At 34.4% G+C, this 27,638-nt stretch overlaps 1 protein-coding gene across 13 annotated transcripts in view; it reads left to right on the forward strand.

The window, feature by feature from the left end:
- LOC6039097 (phosphatidylinositol 4-phosphate 5-kinase type-1 beta) overlaps window positions 1-26,298 on the forward strand; it is a 94,860-nt gene extending 68,562 nt beyond the window's left edge. For 4 of the 13 annotated variants that reach the window (XM_038257164.1, XM_038257167.1, XM_038257165.1 and 1 more), the window contains 6 exons: window positions 1,463-1,543; window positions 2,078-2,233; window positions 6,021-6,287; window positions 7,730-7,967; window positions 10,265-10,440; window positions 10,507-11,461. In XM_038257164.1, the coding sequence (XP_038113092.1) occupies window positions 1,463-1,543; window positions 2,078-2,233; window positions 6,021-6,287; window positions 7,730-7,967; window positions 10,265-10,440; window positions 10,507-10,979 (1,391 nt within the window). In that variant the 3' untranslated portion in view covers window positions 10,980-11,461. Of the gene's footprint in view, window positions 1-1,462; window positions 1,544-2,077; window positions 2,234-6,020; window positions 6,288-7,729; window positions 7,968-10,264; window positions 10,441-10,506; window positions 11,462-16,155; window positions 16,923-17,228; window positions 17,437-25,416 lie in introns of those variants that run through there. The other 9 variants (XM_038257168.1, XM_038257170.1, XM_038257173.1 and 6 more) reach the window with 8 other exon arrangements.
- Window positions 26,299-27,638: the final 1,340 nt, after the last annotated feature.

The raw sequence follows: 27,638 nt of genomic DNA on the forward strand, positions 1-27,638 counted from the left end.
TCAAATAAAAAACCAAAAGTGTCGACAACGGGAATCGAACCAGAGACCTTTGACAAACCAATCCAATGACTTAGCTGCCTCGGCCACCACAGCTTGGTGACCAAGGAGAAGTCAGAAGTCGATGTATGACACTTGTTGGAGATTTATTGATTCAACTAACGAATGAACTCATTTGTTATGATGGTGTGAGTTGGTACCATTATTCTATCGATTTTGGCACTGAGCCCTCAATAAATTTTGAGAGAACGATTATCTCGATTCTGAATTTTGGGTGCATAATCACAAAAAATCACACACACAATCACTACAAATCACACAATAACAATTGAACATATAATCACAATAACTCACAATAACTTACACACACACACACACACACACACACACACACACACACACACACACACACACACACACACACACACACACACACACAGATTTATTATTTGTTGTCCCTTTGAACATTTACCAAATCGAATAGTTTTTTTTCTAATATAGTGCTAATTCGAACACCGTCAAAGTGGTCAAATCGTTGTGTAAATATTGCAAAATCTCACACATACACACAGAGTCAAACGAACACACTTACACCGAAATTGCAAATAGTGTAAAATCAAACACACACAATTGTAAAAAATTTAAATTCAGAGAGTTTAAAAAATAAAAAAAGTTGACTGCTTCTGCCCCGTACGTTGAAAAATCCCCAAAACAAATATTTTTAACATTTCGTTACTTCCCTAACCCCCTTGACCTTCGTTTTTCTCCGTTCGATCTGTCCCACCTTGGAAAAGGTGTGTGACCCAGGACAGAGAGTAAATTGCCTTTGATTTCCGTTACAAATCTTGAGTTTGGCATGATTTCGAGACCTTGCTCTGACTTCCGATTTCGGAAACGTAAGGGCAGGTCACACACCCACACACCACCGAGTGCTTTTAGTTTTGCCTTAGTAAGTTTGTTTTGTACAACATTTTGTAGCAACGACTCCGTTTGATGAAATGCCACACCGAACACACTCGTCCAAATTTTCTTTTGCGATCCCGTTTTACCCGCTGCTCCCCCCCGACGTGTCTCTGGCCCATTTTGGGAAGGCAGACATCTTCACAATTAGCGTAATATTTTGCTTGAGATTTAACCCCAAACTTGCTCTCTAACGTTGATCTAGTCACTTTTGATTTGTTTTTGTATCACACACACCCACCACCGAGAGCAGAATCGAGTTTCTGTTTTTGTTTTGCGCCCTTAGCTATTTTAAAAAATCTCGACCACATATCGAAACCAGTTTTGTTCCCCGATTTTTTAAACCTCCCCCCGATTGTATTTTTTACCTTTTTTTTCTCTCTTTTATATTTTCAACCCCGATCACTCCCAACCAATCAACATTCAAACCACCTGATTTGCGTACGAAAAATGTGTTGTCGTTGTTGTTCGTTCAAAAATTGAACCGAAATCCGCAATACAAAAGCGCTAAAACATTCGCCGTCGAAGAGAAAAAGTCTCTCGAAAGCAGCACAGAGAACTAAAAACGAAGAAACCGAAAGTCAACGTAAGTGTGAAGTATCATTTTGATTTTAGATTTTTTTTTGTTTTTCCTTTAGTTTTTAAGGTATTTTTGTAACAGTAGAGTTTTACGTTTTAGTTTGGTACTTTTTTTGGAACCGGTTTTGGTTTTTTCCCTTCCCCTTCAAAATCTTCACCTTGTGCGTTGTTTCTCGTTCCGGTTTTTGATTTTTGTCAGTGTGATCTTTTTTGCGTTTCTATTTCCCTATCAGAATTCGACTTTTTCCCTTTAACCTTAAAACAAAAAATCATATTCGGAAAAACTTGCACGGATGTTTGTGTCCAATCGAAAAAAAAATCTCCCTTTCATTTCTCAACCTTCTTCATGTTCCCTCACTCATTTCTCCTCAGTTTCCTTCCTTCCAACCATCTGTACCTATAAGCATTCAAAAAAAGAACTAAAAACCGCCCAGTTTTCGCCTTCCAAAAATGCGTGCGCCGCAAGTTGCAGCTTGCGCAATAGTTTTGTCTTCTTCAAAATATCAACCACTAATCCGGTTTCCCCCTTCAACTAATAAAGCGGTGGCCGGAAGTTCCCACCAGCATCACCAGCAGCAGCAGAGGGATCGGGACCATCAGCAGCAGCAACAACAGCAGAATCAGCAGCAGCGGGACCAGCAGTTCCATCCGACCCAGACGCATTTCAACCAGCACACCACTGGAACACCTAAATCCGGTAAGAGAGCGTCGCCCTAAATGCCCCTTTTAAATCAAGGTGATGGTTCCGAGTGAGGGTTGGGGGATCGAGGATTGCAATTCCGACCGTTGGAAAAATGTTTTGTGGACGATTATTTTAGAAGTATGAAAAAGTCGAATTTGGCAAAACTATTTGCACAATTAGCATTAATTTTACTGTACATGATAAAAGTTAATTGTATGGCACATTAATTTTATGTTAAATCTGATGTAAAATATGAATGAAATTTCAGGTAGTTTTAGGATTAAAAAAACATAGATTAAAAGTTTGAAAATTCAAAAGTTCAAAAATTTATAAACTCAAAATTTTAAAAGTTGTAAAAGTTTTAAATGTTATAATCATACAATTTCCTAATTTCAAAAAAAGCAAAGCAATCCACTTTAACGACCCCCGGGTCTTTGGTGGTCACTGTTGCAAGTTCTGCTTATTTCTTGGCGTCCGAAGGTTATGTGTGGTGAGTCACCCAAAGCCTCTTTTACGCAAATGGACCGACGTTTTACTTCTCCATCCGATAGAAGGGATAAGGCGGGAATCGAACCCGCACCCCATATCGACTTAGGGATCGGTAGCCGAAGCCGCTAACCAACGCGCCACGAGGCCCTCCTCCTAATTTCATGATCTCTGAATTTCAAAGTTTCAAAGTCTCTAATTTAAATTTATAATTTCACAACTTTGGACATTTTTAATCTTAATTTTGTTTAGCTCAAATTTTAAAAATTTCTGAATTTGTAAATTAAAAAAATATTCAAATTAAAAAAAAATAATCAAATTAAAATTTTCATATTTCTAGATTAATTTTTTTTTGTAAACTTTCAGAGTTCAAAAATTTCTGGATAATTGATATTTTGTTTTAACAAGAAAAAAAAAGGTTTTACAGTTACCAAATTACAAAATTTTTGCAATTTTATTTTTTTTAAACAACTAATATTTTTTTATTTAAGTTTAAAAATCTTTGTAAATGTTCATATTTTTTAATCTGTTTGTTTTTTTTTTCAAATATAAAACATATTTTCCTTGATTTTTTAAAATTGAAATTGTATGGTTTCTTAAGTTCATGATTTCTGAACTTAAAAATTTCAAGGTCTCTAAATTTATTAATTTAGTAACTATAGATTTTTTTCTCAAAATTTAAAAAAAAATCTCAAATTTAAAATTGCAAAATTTATTAAAATTAAAATTTTATGATTTCTTAATTTTACAGTTTTTAAAGTATTTTAAAGTTTCTGCATTTTAAAACTTCTATATATCAGGATTTTGGAATTCCAAAATTCTTAAAGTTATAAAATTTCTGAATTTGTAAAATTTAATTTTTACGGCAAAAAAAGTTTTACAGTTTCCAAATTGCTAAATATTTGAAAGTTGATATTTTTTGAAATTTTTAAGCGCTTGATATTTTTTGTAGTTTGTTAAATTTAAATGTTTTTTTTCAGTAATATTTAAAATGAATCAAAATTCCAAAAAAATTAAATGTTTTTTTTAAATAAAATTCGAAAAATAAGAATATTATTTTTCTAATTTTGTTTCAAATTGATTTTTATTTTTTTTTCAAAAAAGGCCGTTGCAAATATTTTGCAAAGTTTATGTTATGTGATTGGAAAGCAACTGTACGCATGTAAAATGCATTTTAAATCACTTTTTTTATCCAAATGTTGAATCCTATGCTTGTAACTTCAATTTTTATATTTTTTATTTTTTGCCCCCCTCGACTTTGGTCAGAGCCGTGGGAAATAAACTTCAAAAAATATTTGCAACGGCCATATTTGAAAAAAAAAAAAAGTTTTTTAAATCTTTTTGCGATACTATACATTGAAAATTTTCAAAAATTCCACAAATTTTAAATCAACCCAAGCATGCTTAAAATAATTCTAAACGCAGATGAATGCATTTTAAATTGATTTCAGATGATTGCACATAAATTTCCATTGAAATTTTTGCCACCCACCCCTCATTTTTTTATGTTTTTACAAACGTTTTTATTATCTATATTTTTTTAAAAATTGAAAAATGTTTTTCTAATATTTTTGTAATTTAAAAAAAAATAGTTTTAAAATAAAAAAAAATGGTTGTGAGTGTTAAAGATTTCTGAATTTCAAAATTTTAATCAAAATCTTAATTTTAAAGTTTAAAATTGCAAATTTATTGAAATTATGAAAATTCTTAAAAAATTTTGATTCTCTAAAAAAAAAATTAGGTATTTTTAAGTGTTAGCATTTTAAAATTTTAAGATTGAAAAAAATCCTAATTCTTTTAATTTTTGACTTTTATAATTCAGAATTTCTAAATTTGTGTGATTTCCGAATTACTAAAGAGTTTGACATCTCGAAATTTGTTTTCTAAAATAGACCTCGTGGGCCTTCAAAGCCCTCTTTGTGAGTAAATGAGGAAGGCCCTCACACTCACCGAGAGTGTTGAGTAATTTACTCGCAGGTAACTTAGTTTTTCCTCATGGTTGAGTAGCTCGTGAGTGAGTTTAAATCTTTGAAATTCATTAAAAATTAGGAATATTTTTTTAAATTGGTTTTTTTTATAATTTTTGAAAAGCTAAATATTTTTAGAAACTTTTAATTTTTTGAAATTTATAAGATCTTTTTATATGCTGAAACTTGTTGATAAAATTGAAATTCTAAAAAAAATTAAAAATATTTTATAAATTACGTTTGAGTGTCTTTTCTGGCTAAAAAAAAGTCAGAATTTTGATTTTATTGACAATAATAATGTTATGACAACTTTTCTGGTGTGAAACGCATTTTTTTACATTTTTTTCATTGAAATGTTGAAATGATGGCTTGTAGTTTATTTGTAGTTTAGTTTATCTTTACATCCTTCCTCTTAACTGGCTTTAGTCACTGCCAAAAATATAAGCTTTGAATAAAATTTGTATCGGCCTCAGACTGAATAAAAATAAAAATCAATTCCCAAAATTCGTTAAAAATCGATATTTTTTGGACCAAAACATGCATCATTTAAGCCATAGAGAAGTATTAGTAAAAAATTGCCGGACAGTTCTAAATATTTAAAGGAATAGTGAAGAAAAAATATTTTTCACGACATCGATTTTGCAATAAAAAAGTACAATAATTTTTTGAGGTGCTCCGCTTTCGATTTATGGGCATTTTGGGTTCGACTTTGAGAAAAATCATAAATAAAGTTATGCCACCACCGATTGGGTTTTGCTAACCTAATAGGGGAACTATACCGTTTCTCAGCCTATTTCTATTATCGGTCTATCAGCACTTTGAACATGAATTAAAGCTTTCATAAAGAGTTTTTGACTGTTCCAAAGTAATAAATAGCTCAAATGAAAGTGAGCAAGCAACTTTCCATTGTTGATACATCGGAAAATGTTGATTTAATAGCGGAAAACGGCAAAAGTGATGAGAATTGGTTGAACGACTTAGTGTGATTAAAATGGGTATATTTCCCCTAATTGTACATTTTGGCAGAGTTATACTATGAAATAAAGGTAGTTACAAAAAAAATTAAAAAGTTTGATCCAATAATCGGAATTGCAATCCTCGAACTCTGCTTGACATCCCTTTGTAAAAACATAATATACAACCGCTTTCGAACTGTGTGCGCCTGCTCTGCATTGCGCTGCGCTCGGTTTCGCTGGCTTTTCACACAAACTCTAACTCTATGCTCTAACCCTCTTGCTCTTATCCAACCTGTCCGCAAAACTCACCGGGTGTGTTTGTGGTGTGGTGGTGTGGGTCTTCCGTTCACTAACTCACTAACCCCCCCCCTCGTCGTCTTGCTGAAAACCTAGACCTAGACGCCGCGTCCAGCACGGCAGCAACGACCGCGACATCTTCGAGCAGCAACGGTGCGGGCGGCCCAACTGGTGGAACCGGCAAGGGAAAGGGATCCGCGGCGATGCCTCCGCTGAAGAAGAAAACCGCGATTGTGAAGGCCAGCGTGCCGCCACCGGTGCCACCGCGGGGCTCGCCCAAGATGACCAAGGCGGGGATGAAAGGAGGTGGCGGCACGGGGTCGTTGCCGAGTTCGTCCAGCCACCGGGGACGGTCCAGTGCAGGTGCGAGATGTTCCCAACCGGAAATGTTCCTGTAGAGTCGAGATTGTTGCATGAGTTTCGTATTTTTTTTTCGTTTTTTTTTTGCATGATTTTTTTTTCGTTTTGCCTCGTTGAGCAAGTTTGGAGAAGTTTACTGAACCGTCACAGGTCTCGGGAGCTGTACCAACGGCTGCGAAGAGCTTCGCTATCGCTAGAACCGTCACGACCGCGTCCAGCTAGAACACCAACATCTACACTCAAACAAATACACACCACAATAATGAAAGATGTGTAATCTGCGATCTCTACGCAGGTAAGCGCGTCGTGCGGCGATCGTCGTCCAAGCCAAAACCGGAATTGCCCGCGCCGGTCGTCGACTACGCCCGATCGCCGAACAAGGTCGTCTGTTGGTTGAGTAGCCACGACTTTCGGGTGTCCGAGAACGGAGACCGGCTGGAGGTGGCGGAAGCTGTGAATCCCGTTCTGGAGGTGGAACAACCCGCCCAGAAGAAGGTGGTCGTCGGGTTGAACGACAGTTGCTCCTCCGTCAAGAAGATGATTCAGAACTTTGAGAAGCAAGCCTCGGTTGAGCGCGTCGAGTCGATCCAGGAGCGGATTCGAAAGTTCTCCGGACGTAACGAGGTGGCTCCTCCGTCGACGACGGTTGTGAAGAGGAACAGTTTTGCGGTGGCGCCGGTCGTTAAGAAGGACGTCAACAACAACGCCGAAGAGAAGTTTGTCCCGATGGCCGAACGAGTTGGACAATTTGAGGAGGAGCTGAATGACGAACTGGTGCTGTCCAAGCTACGGGACGTGGTTCGTTGCAGACGGGAGATGTTTGACTCGCCGACTTCGACACTCGATCGTCCTCGATTTAGAAAACCCGTCGCCAACGGAACCGCTGGAAAGCACGTTCTGGTGAAGCAAAAACAAACCATGGGAAAGGTCCGTAACGTGGACGAAATTCAACGTAAGATTCACGAACTTGAGCAAGAGATTCTCGAAAACGAAGTCCGTATGAAGTCAATCCCAGAACCGGTCATCCCGACAGTAAAAGTAACCAAGAATGACAGCTTTCTGGCGCGACTCAAGCCGAAACCTCACGACGATGGTGAAGAACCTCCCGTTGACATCCTGCGACGACTCGGACTGCCCCTGGACGAAAATCACAACCTGGAGAGCTACCTCAGCCAGTTCAGCTTAGAAGGGGAGTTCGTCTGAGTGCCGCGCGCGTGTCCTCTCTGTCCTCTCTCTAGTGACGCTCGACTTTTTGTTGGTAGTTTTGTCTCCTCAACGCTTGAAATATCGGTCTTTGTAGCTTGATTTTTGTGTATTTTGTCTCTTGATTTAAAACATTTGCACCTCATATCATTTACCAAACTCTGCACCCCAAAAACAACCGTTTCAAACCACTCAAACATGAAAAAAAAAATCAAACCGCTTCTTCCGTTGTATATCGCTAGGCACATCTCCTTCCTGTTCTTCCACCCCTCCTCCCGCTTTCGACGATATCTCCGAGCACGGTAGCAGTAGTCATCGGCACTCGTCGGACGATAATAAGACCGGAGGGAATGGCGGCGGCGGCGGACGTCACCACGGAGGGCTGAGCGGCGGGGGAGAAGGTGGAGGCGGCGGCGGCGGTACGGTTGACCGGCGGAGCACCTCCTGCCGGAGTGATAACTACAAGGAAGACTCAATTAGGTAAGGGGGGGAAAGGATGACGGGGGAACTTTTGCGAGGATGAGTAAATCGTTTAGTTTAAATTTTATCTTGAAAGCATGTAATTATGTTTGAATTGATAGTTTTATTTTCATGTTTTGTATGTATGATTTATTTAATATTTTTCGTCTTATTCATAAGTATTTCAAATATCATTAAATAACTAATTTATTAAAATTCTTGTTTTATTGTTGCAACCAATTCATACCAATTCTGAACTTTTTTTTAAGATCGAACTGAAGAGTAAAATGCACAGAGTCCATTTTTTTTAAGAAAATTCCTTTCATGATCTAGATTTTATTTCTGATTGATTTTCACATATGTAGTATTTTTTGGCCAGTAATTGATTTTCCCAAAAATGAAGTTTTGAAGCTTTGGTGTCTTCAGAAAGGTTGTTGCAAATTGAAATCGGGGAAACTTTTGGTTTGGTTGATTGATAAGGGTGGTTCATGATTGCTGTAAATTTGATAATCTAACTTTTCAAGAATATTTTTGGGATTTTTTCGTACCGTCATCAGGGGTGACATTGGGTCTGGGTGGGGGTGATATTGGACTATAAAAAAATGCTGAAATTTGTATGATCCAATCTCACCCCCCAGACCCAATGTCACCTCTGATGACGGTATTCTAAAAAAATGTTGGGCTTGTCAATTAACGCAACTTTGTCGAAGACACCAGTCAACGCCTTCTACGACCAAATTTAGAGAAAGCATCTGAGTGAACCTTCAATAAACAGTTTTCTGAACGGAGCAATTCAGGGTTAAATTTTAAAGAAACGTGGTGTTCTGGGCATTTTTAATGCTCTAAAAACTAACAAATATTATTATTTTGACCATTTGAAGGTAAAAATATGCAAATTTAAAACATAAAGATCGCAAAAAAGCGCAGGCCAAACTTTAAACGTTAGGTTGCATTCGAAAGGGGAGATCTAGCACTAGAAATGGTGGTCTCAAATGTATTTTTCTTTAAACTGAAGTTATCTTGATTTAAAAATGTCTAATTTCAAGGGAAAAGTGTATGGGACCACCCTAAAAAAATTCGAAAATTTTATAATTTTCCAAGTAATTCTGCCCGCTGAATCTGAACCAACCCTAAGAATTTGACAATGTGTCGAAATATCGATTTTTGGTCATATTTTGGGTTTCTATATAAAATAACCTAATAAACTCAAAATATGAAATTTAAAACTCGATCCTGAAAAGTTATCAGCGATTTAAAAAAGTCATTTTTGCATAAAAAACTTTTTTTACCAACTTTAGGCTCGGGTATCAATAGGTTAATCTCAACCAATTTCGCTCTAAATTGACACAGATTCTTAACAATGTTAAGAAAAATAAACCTTTTGTTTCAGGGGCTGGCACCGGGATGTACTTGGAATTTGACCACCCTATTTGTCATCTTGCTAGAAAACTGCGTTTTAGACCAATTTTGAGGACGCTGTATCTTTTGACAAGGAAAAGATAGCAACAATGATTAAAATCGAATGAAAAATAAAATATTTTTTTCCATACAAAATTGTAACGCAATGGACAAAATGTGAATTTAACCGATCGCTCCAAAATTTTGGGGAGTTGTTTTGGAGCCAAAAAACAATCGAAAAGGCTTTTTCTGAATCTTAGTCGAAATATACGGGACTAAGATAACTTTTATCAGCATAATCCGCGTCTGGTACCAAATAAACTTTCCCATAATTTCACTGCTGGCCAGCGGGTATTGGATTTGAAAACACACACAGAACATCGAATAATGCCAACAAAAATGAATAATTTTGTCTATTCTCATTTTCATTTTTCGAATACATGCTCGGAGCTGATCTGAAATACATGGAAAATAGCACAAATGAGATTTTTGGAGAGAATTGAGAGAAAAATGAACATTTTCTCAAAGTTCTCTCTTATCATGGTTTTCTCTCGTTTTGTGAACGGATGGCCGAGTGGATTTTCTCCTATGTTTGAATAAAATTCAAACCAAAATTTGTTGAAAAATCGTTATATGTGAACTTTTTGTTATTTTTTGTTAATATAAATTCTGCGTTCTCAGTAATAGCTATGCATGACTATAATCTTTTCAACGAGTTTAAACTTGATTTTATTTTAAACATGTTTTTGTTTCGACAGTTCAACATATTTAGTAATGTTCCATTAATATTCATCATCGCTAATATTTTATTTTATTCTTCTCTCTCTCAACCCTATCCCTATCATTTCGATTCGATTCCGCATGCCGTGCTCTGAACAAAAAAATGCTCGAAATTTTTCAAAAAAACTCTCAACCCACAGTATATCAGAAATAAGATTAGAAAGTCATTTAGCAGTCGAATCATCATCCAATAGCAATTACGGCTCCCGGGGCGCCCTAGCGTGGACCCCGCCGGCCTCCGTCGAGGGCTCGACCCCGACCTGGACCGAGGGCACGCCCAGCTTCACCGAGTCCAGCTCCAGCGGTGATATCGGAAGTGAGTGACCGCATCTTATCTTGTGGGGTTGAAGGTCTTAATTCAATGTTTTTTTTATTATTGCAGCATTCTCAGGCCATTCGTCTCCCCTGCACACGACCCTCTCGGACCGGGACCGCCACAAGCCGACCGTCGAGAAGGCCCTCAACTCGCTCACCTCCGAAATGGTAAGCTTTTCCAAATCGTCGCACCTGTACTCGGCGTCGTCGTCGGCGTCCTCGGTGGCGTCCGCGTCGGCGCTCGCCGTCAAAAAGGTGCACAAACAGTTGATTTACGTCAAGAACAGCAGCTGCTCAAGCATTGAACAGACGGCGACTAGTTCCGGTGGCGGTGGGGGCGGCGCGGGAGAACCGGAACAGCTTTCGGTCGTCACGACCCGGCTGAGCTCGTCGACGTCGGTGGTTCACGGTTCTTCTGCGTCGTCGTCGTCGCCGCCGTCGCCACAGCCGCATCCGGCATCCGTAACGACCATCGAGTCGGTTGACGGGCTCGACGGTAGTTCCGGATCGCTGGCCGCCGTGCTCAGAATCAACGAGTGAGACTCGTCCCTTTCTTTTTTCCCTTTTCATTTGGCAGATTTAGAAACGAGTAATCGCATTGTGATTTAGAATATTGTATTTAAAGAGCAGCAATTTTCTTTTATTTATTGTCTGTTTATTGTGCGCTACCCTTTATAAAAGCTGCTTCTTTTACGACTTTACAAGTATAAAATTGTAATTTGCGAGCAAAAATACTACATAATCGATACGTAGTTACGATTTAAACGAAGAACAAAAATATGGGAATCTCGAGCATTCAATTAATTTGTAGCACACACACAAACACCGGAGATATCGCGTGAACCGGGTTACGTCTGTAGATAGCAAGTTCTCTTGTTCCCCTCGCGGAACAGGTCACGCCGCATGTTAACCACAATTTCCCCCCACGTTAAAACAAACATATTATTACGCTGTAAACTGCTGTTTAGAAATAGTGTCGTCGATTAATCCAAAAGTACAGAACAAACTATTCACAATCATTACTTTATATTGTCAGTAAAAAGAACATTCTTTACTCAGCAAGTTATGTAGTTATATCTTACCTATATACATATAAATAATTTATTAGTAACTATTCCTCCGCAAAAAGGGGTCAAAAGAGTAATCCTCTTCATTTCTGTAATATCAAACAAAATAAAGTAAAAAAAAAAATCACGCAACCAATTAAAAAACCCGACTCCTCTCATCATTTAGTGCCTAAGAGATCTGCTTTGTCCCCCGTGCCGTCCCGTCAAACAATCACGTGTGTATAATTCAAAAAGCGTCATTTTACGTTCTTCTCCAGCAGGAGGAAAAGGAGGAGGAGGAGGAGGAGGTAATCGAGCGGAATACCGTGACCACCGTGGACCATACCACGCTCGGTTGTATTTCGTTTTCCAGGGGCAGCTTCCGGGAGGCGTTTAGGAAACTGTTTTCCGAAGCAAATTAGAGAGGTAGCTAACTCAAGCTCAACCAACCTCCGATTTTATGTGTGTGTTTTTCGTGTGTGGGTGCGTGTGGAAAAATAATGTCTACCACCTTCGTTCGTTTTATTCATCTTGAACCCACTTGTCCAGCCGCTGCTGCGTTGTTTGTGTGCGCGAATCGTTTTGCTGCGGCGTGTTGTGGCTTTTTCAGGTGCAACATTTCATAAACTCATATTTTTTGGGAATCGACAGTGCGAGAGCATAGCAGCTTATTCATTTGCATCCAATTCGAACTAAAATTATGGTAGTTGTCCTTATTTTGGGCTTACTGAGCAAAGCTGCCATTTATTTCGACTTTTTGGCAGAAACAGTTCAACCGAAAAATGAAAACAAGTTTTCAAGCAGGAGAAGGAATAACTTTCAAATTGACGAAGTCAACGTAATTCATCCGTCTAATGATGTTGTGTATTTTAAATTTAAATGAAAAACCTTTTTAAAAATTTAAAATACTTAACAGGGTTAGTAATCCAAAACAATTGGGCCCAGGCGGATGATTTGTTTTAAAACATATTTTTGGATCGACCTTTTATGACTTGTGGTTTTCGGAATATCGCAGTTTTAAAATACAGTAGTTGTTCGGTAACTGGGCTTTGTTTAACTGGGCTGCTTTTTAACTGGGCGCTTGATAACTGGGCCGTAGCCCAGTTAAAAAGCAGACAAACGTCAAAAAATCAAAACAAACCAAAATGATTGATGGATGCAAAAATCATATTCAATAAATAAAAAAAACGTTTTTCAAACTTTTATTAATTTCCAGTTACAATTAAAGAAATATGAAAAGGAAGCATTGTAAATAAATTTGAGTAACTTTTATTATGCATCGATGGCCCCCTCGTTTTTTTTTGTTCAGCCCAGTTAACGATCAACATTCGGTGACTGGGCTACGTTCTCAGCCCAGTTACCGAACAACTACTGTATAGTGTTTTCGCATTTTAAATAAAAATAAAAATTAGGCGGTGACAAAGGAAATGGGGGGTTCGGATATCATAACTTATGGATAAAAATCGGGATTCTTCCTTCCTCTGATGTTATCAACAGCTGTACCAAATTTAAGCAAGATCTGAAAAAATGCAGTGCTGATATATTTGGAATGGAACAAACTTAACCTTGAAAAAAACTCTGAAATCCCGGGAATTTCAGCGATCCTGGGATATTTGTGAAAAGTAAAGTTTTGATTTTCATTAACTGGTAATAATCTAGACTTCAGTCTAAACAGAGACATTAATTTTTAGATATCTCAAAAGCATTTAAAATTGGAAACTTGTACGTACTTTGTTGATCATTGGATTTTAAATTAACCACATTTTTTTGGTATATAATTTATTCAGATAAAATATGTGTCTTTTATTAATTTCTTTTGATAATTTTCTTAATAGCCTTCTTCAAGCCTGAAAATGTATTATTGATGTCTTCGATAATTTCTGAAAAAAAGAAAAGCATCAGAAACAAAGAAAACTACATCCAGTCAATTTTAAATTTTAGATAAATTAATACTTTTGTTTTATGTATATGAGCAGTTCACTACGAAATCGATCTTTTTTGTTGAATTTTGTTTTTTTGTATTTTTTATTCCGGCAGAAACTTTTTTGGTGCCTCCGGTATGCCCAAAGAAGCCATTTTGCATCATTAGTTTGTCCATATAAATTTCCATACAAATTAGGCAGCTGTCCATACAAAATGATGTATAAAAATTCAAAAATCTGTATCTTTTGAAGGATTTTTTGATCGAATTGGTGTCTTCGGCAAAGTTGTAGGTATAGATAAGGACTACGCTGAAAAAAAAATGATACACGGTAAAAAAAAATTGGTGTCTTTTAATTTATTTTTTTGTCACTAAAACTTTATTTGCAAAAAAAAACTTTCAATATTATGCCGTTTTGAAATGTTAGTCTTGATTTGAAAATTTTGAAAATATTGTTTTCGAAAAGATCGAAAAATTTCACCATATTTTAACATTTAAAACGAACCATTAGTTTCTGAGAAATTGACGTTAGAAAATGGTGGGTTTTTTGGATGAGACTGAGAAAACATCAATTTTCCTGCTGTTTAAGCCTTTGCAACTAAAGGTCGTATCAACAAAGTTCAAAAAAAGCAAAATATAGAGAATTTTCTCAGCTTTTCAAAAATATTTTTTTCAAATGTGGGCAAACATGTACACTAGTTTAAAAAAATGGAAAACTGCGACTATTTTCAAAAAAGTTACCTAAAAATGGCTATAACTTGAAAACGGTGCACTTTATGAAAAATTTCACTTAAGTACTTTTTGATTGCTAATTTGATTTTACATAGAAAAATGAAGTTGAAAAACTGTTGCGCCCAATATTTTAATTTTTTGAAAAAAATCAGTATTGTATTGTATCAATATCCCCTAAAACATATCTAAAAATAAAAAAATTAAAAATAGTGTTTTTTTTTGCAAATCAAGTTTTAGTGACAAAAAATTTAATGAAACATCACCAATTTTTTCTACCGTGCACCATTTTTTCAGTGTAGTCCTTATCCATACCTAAAACTTTGCCAAAACACCAAATCAATCAAAAAATTCCTTCAAAAGAGTCAGTTTTTTGAATTTCGTATTTCATTTTTGTATGGACAACTGCCAAATTTTGTACCAAAACATTGTAAAAAAAAAAAAAAAAAATAAAATATTTTAATGGTTATTATGTTAACAGTAGTATGCTGGCTTCTTTTCAAAATATATAAAATTACTTATAAAATATTTAAATTGCTAGGCATATTGAAAATCTGTACTCATAAATATAAATATTTTTTCTAATGCGTAAGCCAAAATAATGCTCACATAAGCTAAATATAAACTTTAAATGCTTTGATATTCCTATCGATTTCTGTGGATTCAACTGTTATTCTGTTTATGTTGCATGAACCATTTTTTTTAAGCTGTTTGTTTTATTGCTAACTCTTAATTTTTTGAATTTTCAATTTTGAATATTTCTATTACATAACAACTTTTAGGTTTACAGTTACAGAGCAAAATCGTGACTTTTTTCGTGTTTGCTTACTATTTTTTTTTGGAATTGGTCTGGAAAAAGCCGGGAATTCGAAAATGGGATTCGAGTGGCTACACTGGGTGTTTCCGAGCAGACGGAAATAACGTATGAATAATATTTTTTGATATTTGAAAATACTAGGCCAATAACATTTTACGTTATTTCTAACAAGTTTTTCTAAGATGTTTTTTTGTTATTGGATTTTTTTTTTGTGATAACAGACTAATAATATTTGGAGTTATTCTTCGAACAAATCTCTGTTACTATTTTTTGTTATTTTAACATCTAATCCTATTATCCCAATAACAGTTGGAGTTATTCTTCAATAACCAATTTTTGTTTTGTTACATTTACTGTTATTAAACTCTTATGCAAAAATGGATTTTTCAGGAAGATTCCATAACATTTTCTGTTATTTTCACAGTATTTGTTATTGAAATTACATGAATTTTGTTATTACCGTCTGCCCGGGTTGTTGCAGGAATATATTGAAGTTAACAACGAAAACATATCTAGATTTTTTTTAATAGGTCCCATAAACATATAAAAGACATAAGACTTTTATTGGACCTTAAAAAAGAAAACTCTAGATATTTGCTATGTAAATTTTCCTATCAAATTCTTTCAATAATAATTAAAAAATTAAATAATGATGATTAAATCCCTTTTTGGATACTGTTGTATGTATTGTGTGCTTCTTATCGATTGGATCACAAATTTTAGGTTATGTTTTTCGACTTTTAAGTCTTGGTGGAAAAATTTCAAACATTTGTCGAAAAAAGATGTAATTGTATCATCATCAAATTAAATTGATTGTTATGGGACCATCATTTAATCAAGCGGAAATTTTTTTTATTTCTGACCCTTCTCTTTCCCTCATGTGGACTAATTGTCCACACAAAGAAAAGCTTTTTGTCTGGAGCGTAGAAAATCGCCAAACCTCCACCTTCATAAAGTGTTAAATCGTTTTTGGATGGCCTCTATCAGTAAAATCGAATTGTTGTGTCTATTTTTCTACAAAAAATCGACGTTCGGTTACTGTACAATCAAGATTATATCACAACATGGCTTGTTACTAATGGTTTTCCGCGCGACAACATCTTTCACTAACCCTTGCTTTTTCTGTCTTTTCACGCTTTCAATTACTTCGAAAAAATCATGGATTTTTGCATTACGGTAATAACATTAAACCTTCTCAACCAGGAGAACTTGAGATATCAAGTAGACTACGATTACAACTGAAAGTGAGGGCCAAATCATTGACCGTTTCATGATCATAAATTCGGTGAACTGGTGGGAAAACGGGGTACTCAATACAAATCGCCAACCCAAAAGAAAGGAAAAAAACTGAACAATTAGTACTCTAAAGCCAGCGTTCGTTATCAGGAAATTACTTAGATAAGTAAACAACAAAAAAAAGAGAGACAAAAATCTCTGGTATATACAAAGGAAAAATCTCAAAAATCTTCAGAACTTACACCCGTGTATAGACGAAACCATATAAAAAAAAGAGTACTTACTATCATCGGCGCGTTCAATAAGCAAACCAATGCAACTTAGTTGATGTAGTTTTACGACTTTGTACATATATATTATAGAGTAATCGAAAAAAAAATCACAGTAAAATTCACAATAAAACAACAGTTCATCTCGCGAATAATATCATTACTCCAGCTCGTAGCGTGTAAGTGCATTTACCCTCCTCACACTTGAGTATAGAATTGTATTTAGGACCCCATTAAAATACTTACGCGAAGGAAGAGGCGCGTTTCGTTGAATGAAATCAAAATTGAACACGCAAAGTTACAACCACGATTCATGAGAAGAGGATTAAAAGACTAACAATTGTGAAACGTTGACATATTCCCGAACTAGGCAAGAAGATAGAACTAAAAAGTGAGAGTGACACATAGTTATGATTATACTCATGCATACCCAAACCCCTCTATCCATTTATCTTACGGCTTGAGCACACACTTATACATATGCGCGCGCTGTTTGCATAAACTTGTGTTAACAAAAAAAAAACGTCGTTGCAAACTTGTTAAGTAAAACCCCAAACTAAAAACAAAAACGTGAGAGCTTTCGTTACATAATCTATAATCGTCCGTATTTAACCACACATACACAAACCACAAATCACCACCACCACCACATTTGTGATGAGACTAGACTAAAACCAACCAAGCAAACAAACAAACAAGTTAAGTAAAAAAAAATTAAGCACTTTCCTCCCGTCCCCCCATCCTTTGTTTATTTTATTTCTCAACGTTTAGCTAGATGAGTTTAACGATTGTTTGAGTAGAACTTTTGGGCCCACTTCCGGCGGCGAAGCGAAACAGGAACAACACGCCAAAACCATGGACGGCAGTACGTGAAAAGGGGACATCTTGTGAGTAGAGCAGGTTCCTGTTGGGTGTTTTAGGTTGTAGTTTTTTTTTTTTTTTTTGGTTTTCGGTAGCACTTTTGGTTTTAGCTTGAGGACAATCAGTTTGCGGGGCAACACAAAAAAGGATGCACAATGTAGCGGAAAATGCCTTGAGGGTTTGTTATTGTTTTTAATCCATTTTTAAAACGTTACTTAAGTGGTTGGTGCCTTCCTCACATTTAGAGGGTAATGCTATCCAAAATAGATACAAAAGGGCGGACCTTTCAGCAATGCCATCAGATTTGGTAGTCAGATCTTCATAATTCAGGGCACTTATGTGCTTATAACTTTTGATAGGGTTGTCAGATATTCAATCTTTTGAACTCGTTGAAAAGGTCTTTTGAATACCTGTCTAAAAATAACATGAAGGGGTTTCTTACAAAAACCACCCTTTTTACAATTTTCATGACTTTTGTTAGAATCGTTTTTTTAGCATAACTTTTGAAGTACTTTACTAAACTTTATAATTTTCAATAGCGACTTATGGGACCCCAAGATGGATCGAATGAGACCAATACGGTCCAAATCGGTTCAGCCAGTGTCGAGATAATCCAGTGCAAATTTTTTTGATCAACATCTCACCACACACACATTCTTTTGATCAGAATGTGATTCTGAGTCGATATGTATACATGAAGGTGAGTCTACGAGGTCAAATTAAAAATTTCGTTTTTTTGAGTGATTTTATAGCCTTTCCACAGTAAGGTGAGGAAGGCAAAAATGGTGTAGAATGGCAAATGGCAGAATATTTGAAAAAAAAAAAACGGGTTTAAGATATCCTAAAATTCACCTTAAAACAAATCAGGGTGGTTCACGATTATAGTGTTTTGGGAAGTTGAACATTCCAGGAATAGCTTTGAGTTTTTTTTCTTCTTGAAGTGGTTGGGCATGCCAATTAAAGCATTTTTTATTTTGAAGACACCATTTATCTCGCAATTCACGCCTTCTTTTTATTTTTCTTTAAAAAAGACTTGTCCGCGTAAAGATATCTCTAGTGTAAAGAACGCTATCACTGAGATCTTTTCTTTATCAAAATGCAGTCAAAAAAAAGTTAAATAAAAAAATCATCCAAGCTAATTTTAGCTGTTTTGGCATCAATCTACCAAAATATTTTTTTCAACTACACTTTTGCTTAAAAATAATTAAGCAAACTAGTTTGTATTCGAGTAAAAAAGAAAAAAAATGTTTATTGGACCTTCTCAATGAAATCTGTAGAGTTGTTTGAATAATGGAAACTTTAAATTATAGGGTTTTTTTTAAAGGTCCAATAAACTATTGTGTTTCATATGTTTATAGTACCTATTAAAAAAACTCTAGATATATTATTTTTTCCTCGTCAAAAACAATTAAACTCGAAGATTTTTGTTAACCTGATAAATAAATTATTATAATTAATTTATTCACAAGCATTAAATTTTCCAAAGTCTTTTTTTTATTTGTTTTAGAGGACAGGCAAACATTTTGCGCCATGTTTTGATTTTTGGAAAAAAAAAGAAAAAAATACAGAACTTAAATTTAATAATTCACTTGTTGATGTTAAATCGAATTTGCAATCGAAAAGCACATTGTTTTTAGAAAACTGCCTAACTGTCAAATTTAGAGTAAGTTTAATTTAGTATGTAAAAAGTAATATTTATGTTTTTTTTTAAATGTTGTCCATCTCTTAAAATACCTTTTTCGGATAGCTGAGAAAACTCTCTTAAATTTCTGTTTTTGGATTTCAAAATCGGGCAAAAAGATGCTCAAATTAGGTTTTTACTTGAGGACCGTCAGGTTTTCAAAGCGACACATTTGATAAATTTCTCGATTCTTCCGAAAACAATTTTTTCATAGTTTCAAAATCTTGCTTACTATTTGCCATTTGAAAAATCCATATTTTTTGGAGACTTTTGAAAACATAATGTTTTTATTGGTCATAGAGAAGGCCCTCACAAAATTTGGGCCACATCGAAAAAAAAATATCAAAAATGTACGGAATCGGCTGATTTCATAGAGATTTGCTTAATAATTCAAACAAAATTTCATTTATTTTAGTTTAGGGCACTTGAAGGACGTGTAGACGAACAATCTCAAGTATTTTTGATTGGATTTTTCGTAGGTAAATCTTATACCGATGTAAAAAGAGCTTTGTTTACCAATGGCTCTTAAGTTCTTCTGGAAAAAAAATCCGAGAACTCTATAAAAACCTCATGTGCAAGTGAATATTTGAAAATTTGTGTCTTGAGAAGAGATTTTCTAATCAATTTGGTATCTTTAACAAAGTTATAGATTATGATCAGGACTTTTCAGCAGAAACAGAGCTAAAATTTCCCTATATTTTTATTTGAGCTGGTAATAATAGAAGTTGAGAATTCTACTTAAAAGTTTTTTTTTTATTTTCAAAAATAAACAAAAATGTTGTCAAATTAAATTAAAAAAAAAAAACTATTTTCAGATGCAAAATCAATTTGGGTGCTTTTTTAATAAAGTTTTTCGTTTACAAGTTATAGGCATTTTATGGTGAAATTTATCGCACATTGTTTTTTTTTTACAATTAAAAATATCTCGTGGAGGAAGCAAGGTTAAAGCCCCTACAAAAACAACAAAAAAATCGAAGGACTGAAAAAAATTCTGCAATGTCGTTTCTTTTTTTACTTATGTAAGGAACTCATCTTTAAAAAGATCGGGATTTCTTTCTAAACTTTCCTATTATATCCTGCTTTGCCTAAGACACCAAACCGATTAGAAAAACCCTTCTGAAAAGCCCGCATAATGGAACACCCGACGGCATGTTTCTCATTTTTGCCGCTAGGTTCGCATGTTTGATGTGCGATTGCCCTCTAGCGGTAGTTTGACGAAACTAGTTTAAAACCATAGGTGGCGGCACTGTTCACAAAACCGGTTACCGTACTGAACCCTAATGTTGGAATAAACATGGTTTTTGAAAAATTGTTTGTTTTTAGTTATTTTTTACACTTTCCTTAACTTTTTCATTTTATTACGTAACAACACATACTTTTTTATGATTTACAACATAATATGTTTGTGTTTCCGGATATTTGCATGATTTTTAAAGTCCTAAAACAGGTACTTGACTGTTGCCTGAAATGTTTATAAATATTTATCAAATCAGCTGTTGTTTTTGTTATTATTTCGGTTACACTTGCAAGGCGACTGTTGCTGGCCTGGAATTTTCCCCAATCGGCGTCCAGGTCGTCTTTGTCCTCTGGCAATCTATTCGCCTATCCGGGGACAAACCGTCAACACATCGGAGCTCCCGTAACCCCCGAGCAAGAAGCATGCTTGCAAGATCAGAGCTTTTGCACCCCAGCGAAGAAAGCCGATGGTCGGGTCCGACTCGGGCTTAGCGATTAGAAAAACCCTTCTGAAAAGCCTGCATAATTGAATGAGGCCTTTTATGAAGTAACTAATTATGCAAAATAGATTCTTTTTGTATGCATTCAATTAAAATATAAAAAATACGAAGAAAAGTCAATTCGCAAAAGCGTAGAGATGTCGAAGATGTCGGCTTTATGTCGAAAAACATGTTTAAGTTTATTCATTTGGTTGGTCCAAATGTTCAGTGTTTATCTCAATATATTCATCAAACTCCGCTCACATTTTTTGTTGTCGTTCTTTATTGATTTATTGATGTTATTTCATGTTTCTCTAAACGAAATCAAACCAAAATATTGTTCAATTGACAAACACTAAATTACAAATACAAATTTTAAAGTTTTCTATTAGGTAAATTATTTTCTATGCATATGAAATCTTCAAAATTAAATATTTTATCTTAAAGATACCTTATTCAAAGTGCATTTTCGCTACATTGTGCAGTTTAAAGCAACTTTCACCAGCTGCACGCTTATTTGCAGGAAGCAATCAACAACATTTATTTTTCTAATCCAACCAAAACCATTGCTGAATTCGAATGCGAACGAGTTCGCGCCAGAGTTGCGAGAAATTGTGTCAAAAACAAAACAGAACGACGTAAAAGTTGTACTAAACTCATTCCCAACGGTGGCATTAGGAGAGGACTGGTGAATAAGAATCACAATCTAACGAAGAATCATCAAAAAATGTACATAAAAGGTGGCGTTTGGTGTGAAACAAAATAAATCGGCCTACGTGTAGGAAAAAAGCTGGCTGGCAGCTGCAGAGCTGCCAAATGCTTGATAGAGTGAGCTATAGCGAACAACTTGGACAATTGGGGATAGCAAGAGGGGGAAGAAACGGTGGGAGGACATTACAATAAATACAAATTTGAAAGGGGTGGGAAACCAGAGGTAAAACGCTATGCATAGTAGGTAAGGGAATTATTTACAAATAATAAAGGTAAACAGAATAAAAAACACACGATACAATAATAAGTTAGTTATGAAATATGAAGCATGAGGGTCACGAACGGGACCCAGTTCTCAGAATATACATATTATAGTATCTCGAATCGTAGGGACTCTTATTCAGAAACAAACAAGAAAACATATACTAATCAGTGTAAATTTTTGTTGAATTTATGCTTCATTCATTATACTCTGCAACATAAACAAAGAAAACAAAAAAGAAAGGTGAATTATACTGTCACAATTCAGAACAAATAAGAAACCAGAATTTTCTGGTAGGGTGAGAAAAAAACACAAAACACAAGATGAGTGAGCGCCAGCAAAACAAACACGCAAACCAGTTTGTGTTTCCGTCGTCGACCGAGAAAACAACTAAAATCAAACTCTCATTCGAATAGATAGTTAGGCGTACTTTTACGAGAAACAACCAAAATAAACTGAAAACCTCATCACGTGACGAAAAAAAAAAATGAAGACACAAAAAAGTTGTAGACAAACAAATAAAACAAAAAAGTATATTATATATATTAAACATACACATAATCAGATGCAATAACTGTTGAACAATTTCAATGTTTTTGTTCGCGCTCGCAGCGCATCTCAGCGCGGGAGTGTCTTTGTTTTCCTACAACATCACAAGCAATATTCGATAAACAAAACAAACAAAAAAAAACAAGGTGAAAGCAAGGATGCCAACAACACGAAAATCTTTGTTGAAAATACCAAATCGAAAGAAAATCACCAACTCACCACACCCTCACAAGCTGTCACACACGAAAGTGGAAAGAAGGAGAAAAGCGCCCTCGTTCGAAATAATGAAAAAAAAGAACCGAAAGGGCAAACAAAGGTCAGAAAAAGGAAACAAACAATTTAAGCAAGTAAATATCATACATCTCAATGTATCAAGTGGTTGTAAGACTACTCAAATAAAGAAAACAAAAATCTAGCAAAAAAGAAGTCTAATATGGGAACTCATTTGTGCGTGTGCGTGTGATAACGACGCTTCTATTCCGTGGTGGTATAATATCTAACCTTTGTCTGTTATTGTTTGTGTTTTTGTAATAATTTAAACAGCAAAAAAGAGTGGGTCATTTTTTTGAGATTTGAATCGAAGCTTTTTGGATAATAGCAGGGGGTAGCGAAGAAGCCGCCACCTTGAAGTTCAGAAAACAAACACTGAGAATCAGTATTATACATATTGCTATGGTAACACGAAGTGTGTTATCCTGGTTGAACTCAAAAGTCCCATGCAAATGTTTGATCGACTAAAAGAAAAAAAAGCAAAAAAAGGTAAACAGAAAAATCACTTTTTTCGATATGAATTTTCAGCCAATATTGGGATGGAATCTTTATTAATATGATGAAATTTGCCATCGGCAACACAATTGACTTGTTTTTTTCAGGAATTTATCGTTTAAATTGCGAATAATTTGAAAAACAACAACCCAAACATTGATTTGTTATGGGCTACCATTTGACAGCTACACAGAAAAAAAAAGTTGAATTTTGAAATGTTGAAAATTTGGTAGGTTGAATATTACCTCTTTATTTGTGTAATATTACATAAAAAATGTGTAAAAATGTGAACCTGATGAATATTCATCAAAAACTGATGAAAATTCATCATTTTCTGGGGTAAAATTTATCATTTATTTTGCCACAAAATCTGTCACCATTTCCTGATGAATATTACCATCATTTTTTTTTTTCTGTGTAGTGCTTCTGTTGTGGGCTCTCATTTGACAACCATGCTAATGTCGACTGTTGTCAGTTTGCTTTGGTCGGGAAAGGTTTGTCATCCCCCCGGATAATAGTATAACTCTTTGAGCAATTCTCCCAATATTGAGTTTTTTTTTTCGAAAAATCATGCAGAGAAAAAAAAAATTATTTCATCAGGAAATGGTGACAGATTTTGTGGCGAAAAAAATGTGTAATATTACATCAGGAATTGGTGAATTTTCATCAGTTTCTGATGAATATTCATCAGGTTCACATTTTTACACATTTTTGATTAATATTACTCAAAAAATGAGTAATATTCAACCAACCAAATTTTCAACATTCCAAAATTCAACTTTTCGAATAACACAGAAAAAAAATCGTTTTTTTTTGCATTATTTTTAGAATGAGAAAATTTTGACATCGTGCATGGTTTTCTAATTACCCATCCAAAAATTGTTTTTTTTTGTTAACAACGTTTCTTTTTACTTGTTAAAGTGATGACCAAGCTTGACCATCTCTAAACATACTTTTTTTTGCGAAATGATCATAAATTTGTCTAAAAAGGGACCATCAATAAATGATGTGGACACTTTTTGAACTATCCGCCACTCCCCATCCCCACCCTCGTGGACAATTTTAATACAAAACATATTTTTTGTATGGAGCGCGGACTATCGCTGACCCACCTAAACCCCTTTATTCCACTTAATTCTGCCGTTACGAACACTGCACAGTGGTCCAGATCGCAAAAAAGTGATGTAGTTTTGGAGCTTTGGTGTCTTCAGAAGAGTTGTTGCGAATGAAAAGGGACAACTTTTGATTTGGTTTTAAAATTAGGTTGGTTAACAATTAGAGTGACTTTAAAAATCTTACTTTTCAGGAATATTTAGCCAATATTTGCCAATTCAAGCAACTTTGTCGAAGACACACATTTTTTTCTCCTTTTCGAGATATGTAGTCAAATTCAACTTTCAAGAAGACAAACAAAATCGCACAATATATTCTTAAACAGTTATATTTTCAAAATCACATTAAGGGTCTGAAATGCATCATTCCCGATCGGCCATTTGGCGGCCATGTTTGTTTTAGAAAAACATTCAAATCATGATTCAGAATGTTTCAATCAAAAAATGGTTTTCCTTGTGTTGATTGTAAAAGCACTTTAGTGATTATTTTATTTTTTCATTTCAATTTAATATTTCTGGACCCTAAATTCAAAACCATCATTGACAGTCATTGCCCCAAAAGTGAAAGACAGCATCTACCACCTTAATTGCAAACCACCCTAATTTTCAACCAAACCCAAATTGTGCCTTCCCATTTGCAACAATTCTTTTTAAGACATAAAAGCTAGAAAACTTCACCATTTTTCAAAAAAAAAAACAAATTTCCGCCTAATTTTGCGATCTGGACCACTGTGCACTGTTCGCTGTCAGAAAAAATGTCAAATTAACTAAATAATTTTGGTTAGGCGTTTATAATGTGTTAATTTCATAGCGAAAATTATATTATGATAATTATTTTTTTGGGAATAGACTGAACTGGGATTTGAATAAAATATAATATTAGTCCATAAAAAAAAAACTTTTAAATGATTAAAAAAAATTGGAAATATCTCTTAAATTTAATCAAAAGAATCGATTCAATAACATCCAAGTCCGATAAGTTCACTAATATTATTGTTAATATAACTTTGCCTTTGACAAATTTGTTAGAGGATTTGGTTGCTCAAGTTTGGGTGAATAGATTTATCAAAAATTTCAGTTTCATTAAATGATAAATAGGTAAATAAATTAAATTTATCTGATATTTTAACCCAATAATGTTGCTTATATTAAAAAAACCAAGGCATAATAAGGTCGTTTAAGTGGGGAATTTAAAAAAAAAAAACAAAAATGAAATGACCCACTCTGATTGCTACTTAACCCCAAATGACCCCTAATCTCTGCTCAAAACCATACTTACCCGTTTCTTTTTCTCTTCTTGCAGACACACCTGTAGAGTTACTAGCCACTAACAGAATACTACTCCCACCCCTCACACTATTGCCATCTTCCCTCCTAGCCCCAGAGATTACAGTAGAGTAGTGTTGTGAACATATTCAAAAACCAACCAAATCAACAACTCTGTACAGTAGTTACTAAACTAACACAACAAACGTAAATGGAAAAACTGAAACCCACTATCGTGTATTGTAACGGATCTAGGATTTACGCGCTTGCGCTATCGCCAACTATCGTGAACAAATAGTTTAGCTTTTAGCGAATTTAGAAAGAGTAAACATTTAATGTATCTCAAAACAAAAAAAAAACGCTTCGCACTAATCTTTCTACGCAGTTCGAGAAGAATTCTTGTAGCTTTACAGCGTGTTTTCTCGAAATATTCATATAAAAAGGCCAGTTTGCGCGAGTGAGTGTTTATTTTTTTTTTCGCTGGTGAGGAATTGAGTGCATTTAAAGTTCAAGAGATTGCCTTTGGTGAAGAAAGTTTGTACATATATTGTTTTTCTTCTGGTGAATACTTTTCTTTTACTTCTTACTATCTATTATTGGGTTAGCTTGAGGTCGAGTGTTTTTACTGTCTATTGCTTCAGTATTTATTTTCCGGTTAAAAGTGTCTTTTCTTCTTATTTTATAATTCTTAAAATAGTAAATTTCTAGATTTGTACATAATTAATACTAAGTGTCGATCGACATAAATCATTATTTGCTATTTTTCTTAGGTGCTAAATGCGATAATTTATTTTTGTTTTCGTGCAAAACAACGTTGACAATATTCAACGTTACTAGTGAGCGGGCGTTGTTGCTACCGTTACCGAAGCGATATTAGTCAAATTGCTAGATCGAAATATATTATTCACTTGAAAAATAGGAGGTGTGATTTGGAATATATGAAAGAAATGCCCTTACAAGTTATTTCGACAGTTTTTTCTTCGGTACAATGGTTTTGTTGGTTCTTACAATAACGTTTGTAAAACAGTTAAGTAAAAATTTTTTTATATTTATCCATTTTATCATGTTTAAATTTTAAAAATTAATCATTTCGAAACCTTGTCGCACTGAGAAAAAAAACTTGTAAAATCGGTTGAAGACAATTAATAATACAGTATATTACGTTAGATTTTTTATTGTTCAGTTAATTTGGAAATTTAGAATTTTAGGAAGCTTTTATTGTGACACCTCTTTATTTTTTTCAATTTAATTCTTTTATGATTACTATTTTTTTTTTATACATTAATTTTAGGTTTTCATTAATTAAAAAAATCATGATGAAGGAAAAACACCCCTGTAAAAAATATATCCGAGCAGCTGAGAAAATTTTGATTTCTCAACCTTGTTGACCTGCTTAAATTTTGCGAGAAAATAGTTTTGTTAGTGTCTAGATGACACTAGCACATTAGTCCCACTTTTTCAACTCGCAATATCTCGTAAACCTTTGATTCGATTTTTCAATGTGCAGCAATTAAACTTTTGAAAGCGCAAAAATTACATATTTTTGATATTTTACAATATAAAGCTCGATTTTCAAATTGCGAAATTATTTTTACTGAAACTAATTAAAAGATAATTTTAAATTAAAAAATCAGCTTTATTTTCAAAAGATTTCACAATAAGTGGTTGACTCTTTCAAAAAGTAACTCTAGTTTTTCAATTTTAGAAATTATTTTTATAGAAAAGTGCAAAAAAGATTCACGAATTCATTTTTCACAACTTCTAAAGTCACGTTAAAAATAGCCGACAGCATTTTCTACCATTAGTTTCCGAGATGTTGCGAGTTGAAGAGAAAGGATTGAAAAAGTAAAAAACATGCAAGTTAAAAAAATTTACAAAACTATTTTTTCCGATTTTTCTGCTGAAATTGCTGTAAAATTTAATGCGCTTTTCTAAAAAAAACATGTTTTGAAGTTGAACTACCATGAGTACATTTTTTAAATGTTCGAAAACACATATTTTTGACATTTTTATAAATATAGATAGATTTTTTAAATTTCAAAAAAAAATTTATAGAAATAAAATTGGGAAAAAATAGTATAATCTCGAAATTTAAAATTCTTCCTTGTTTTTTTAAAATGTCCATAATAATTGGCTCAACCCTTTCAAAAAGTTTCTTTTGGTGTTTTTTATGCAAATATTTTTCAAACTTTATGTCGCTTACCCCTCCTCCCCCCCCCTTCAAAGTAAGCCTGAAAAATTAGGGGCCAAAAAAAATAT

Source organism: Culex quinquefasciatus, chromosome 2, assembly GCF_015732765.1.
Source record: "Culex quinquefasciatus strain JHB chromosome 2, VPISU_Cqui_1.0_pri_paternal, whole genome shotgun sequence".
NCBI lineage: Eukaryota > Metazoa > Arthropoda > Insecta > Diptera > Culicidae > Culex > Culex quinquefasciatus.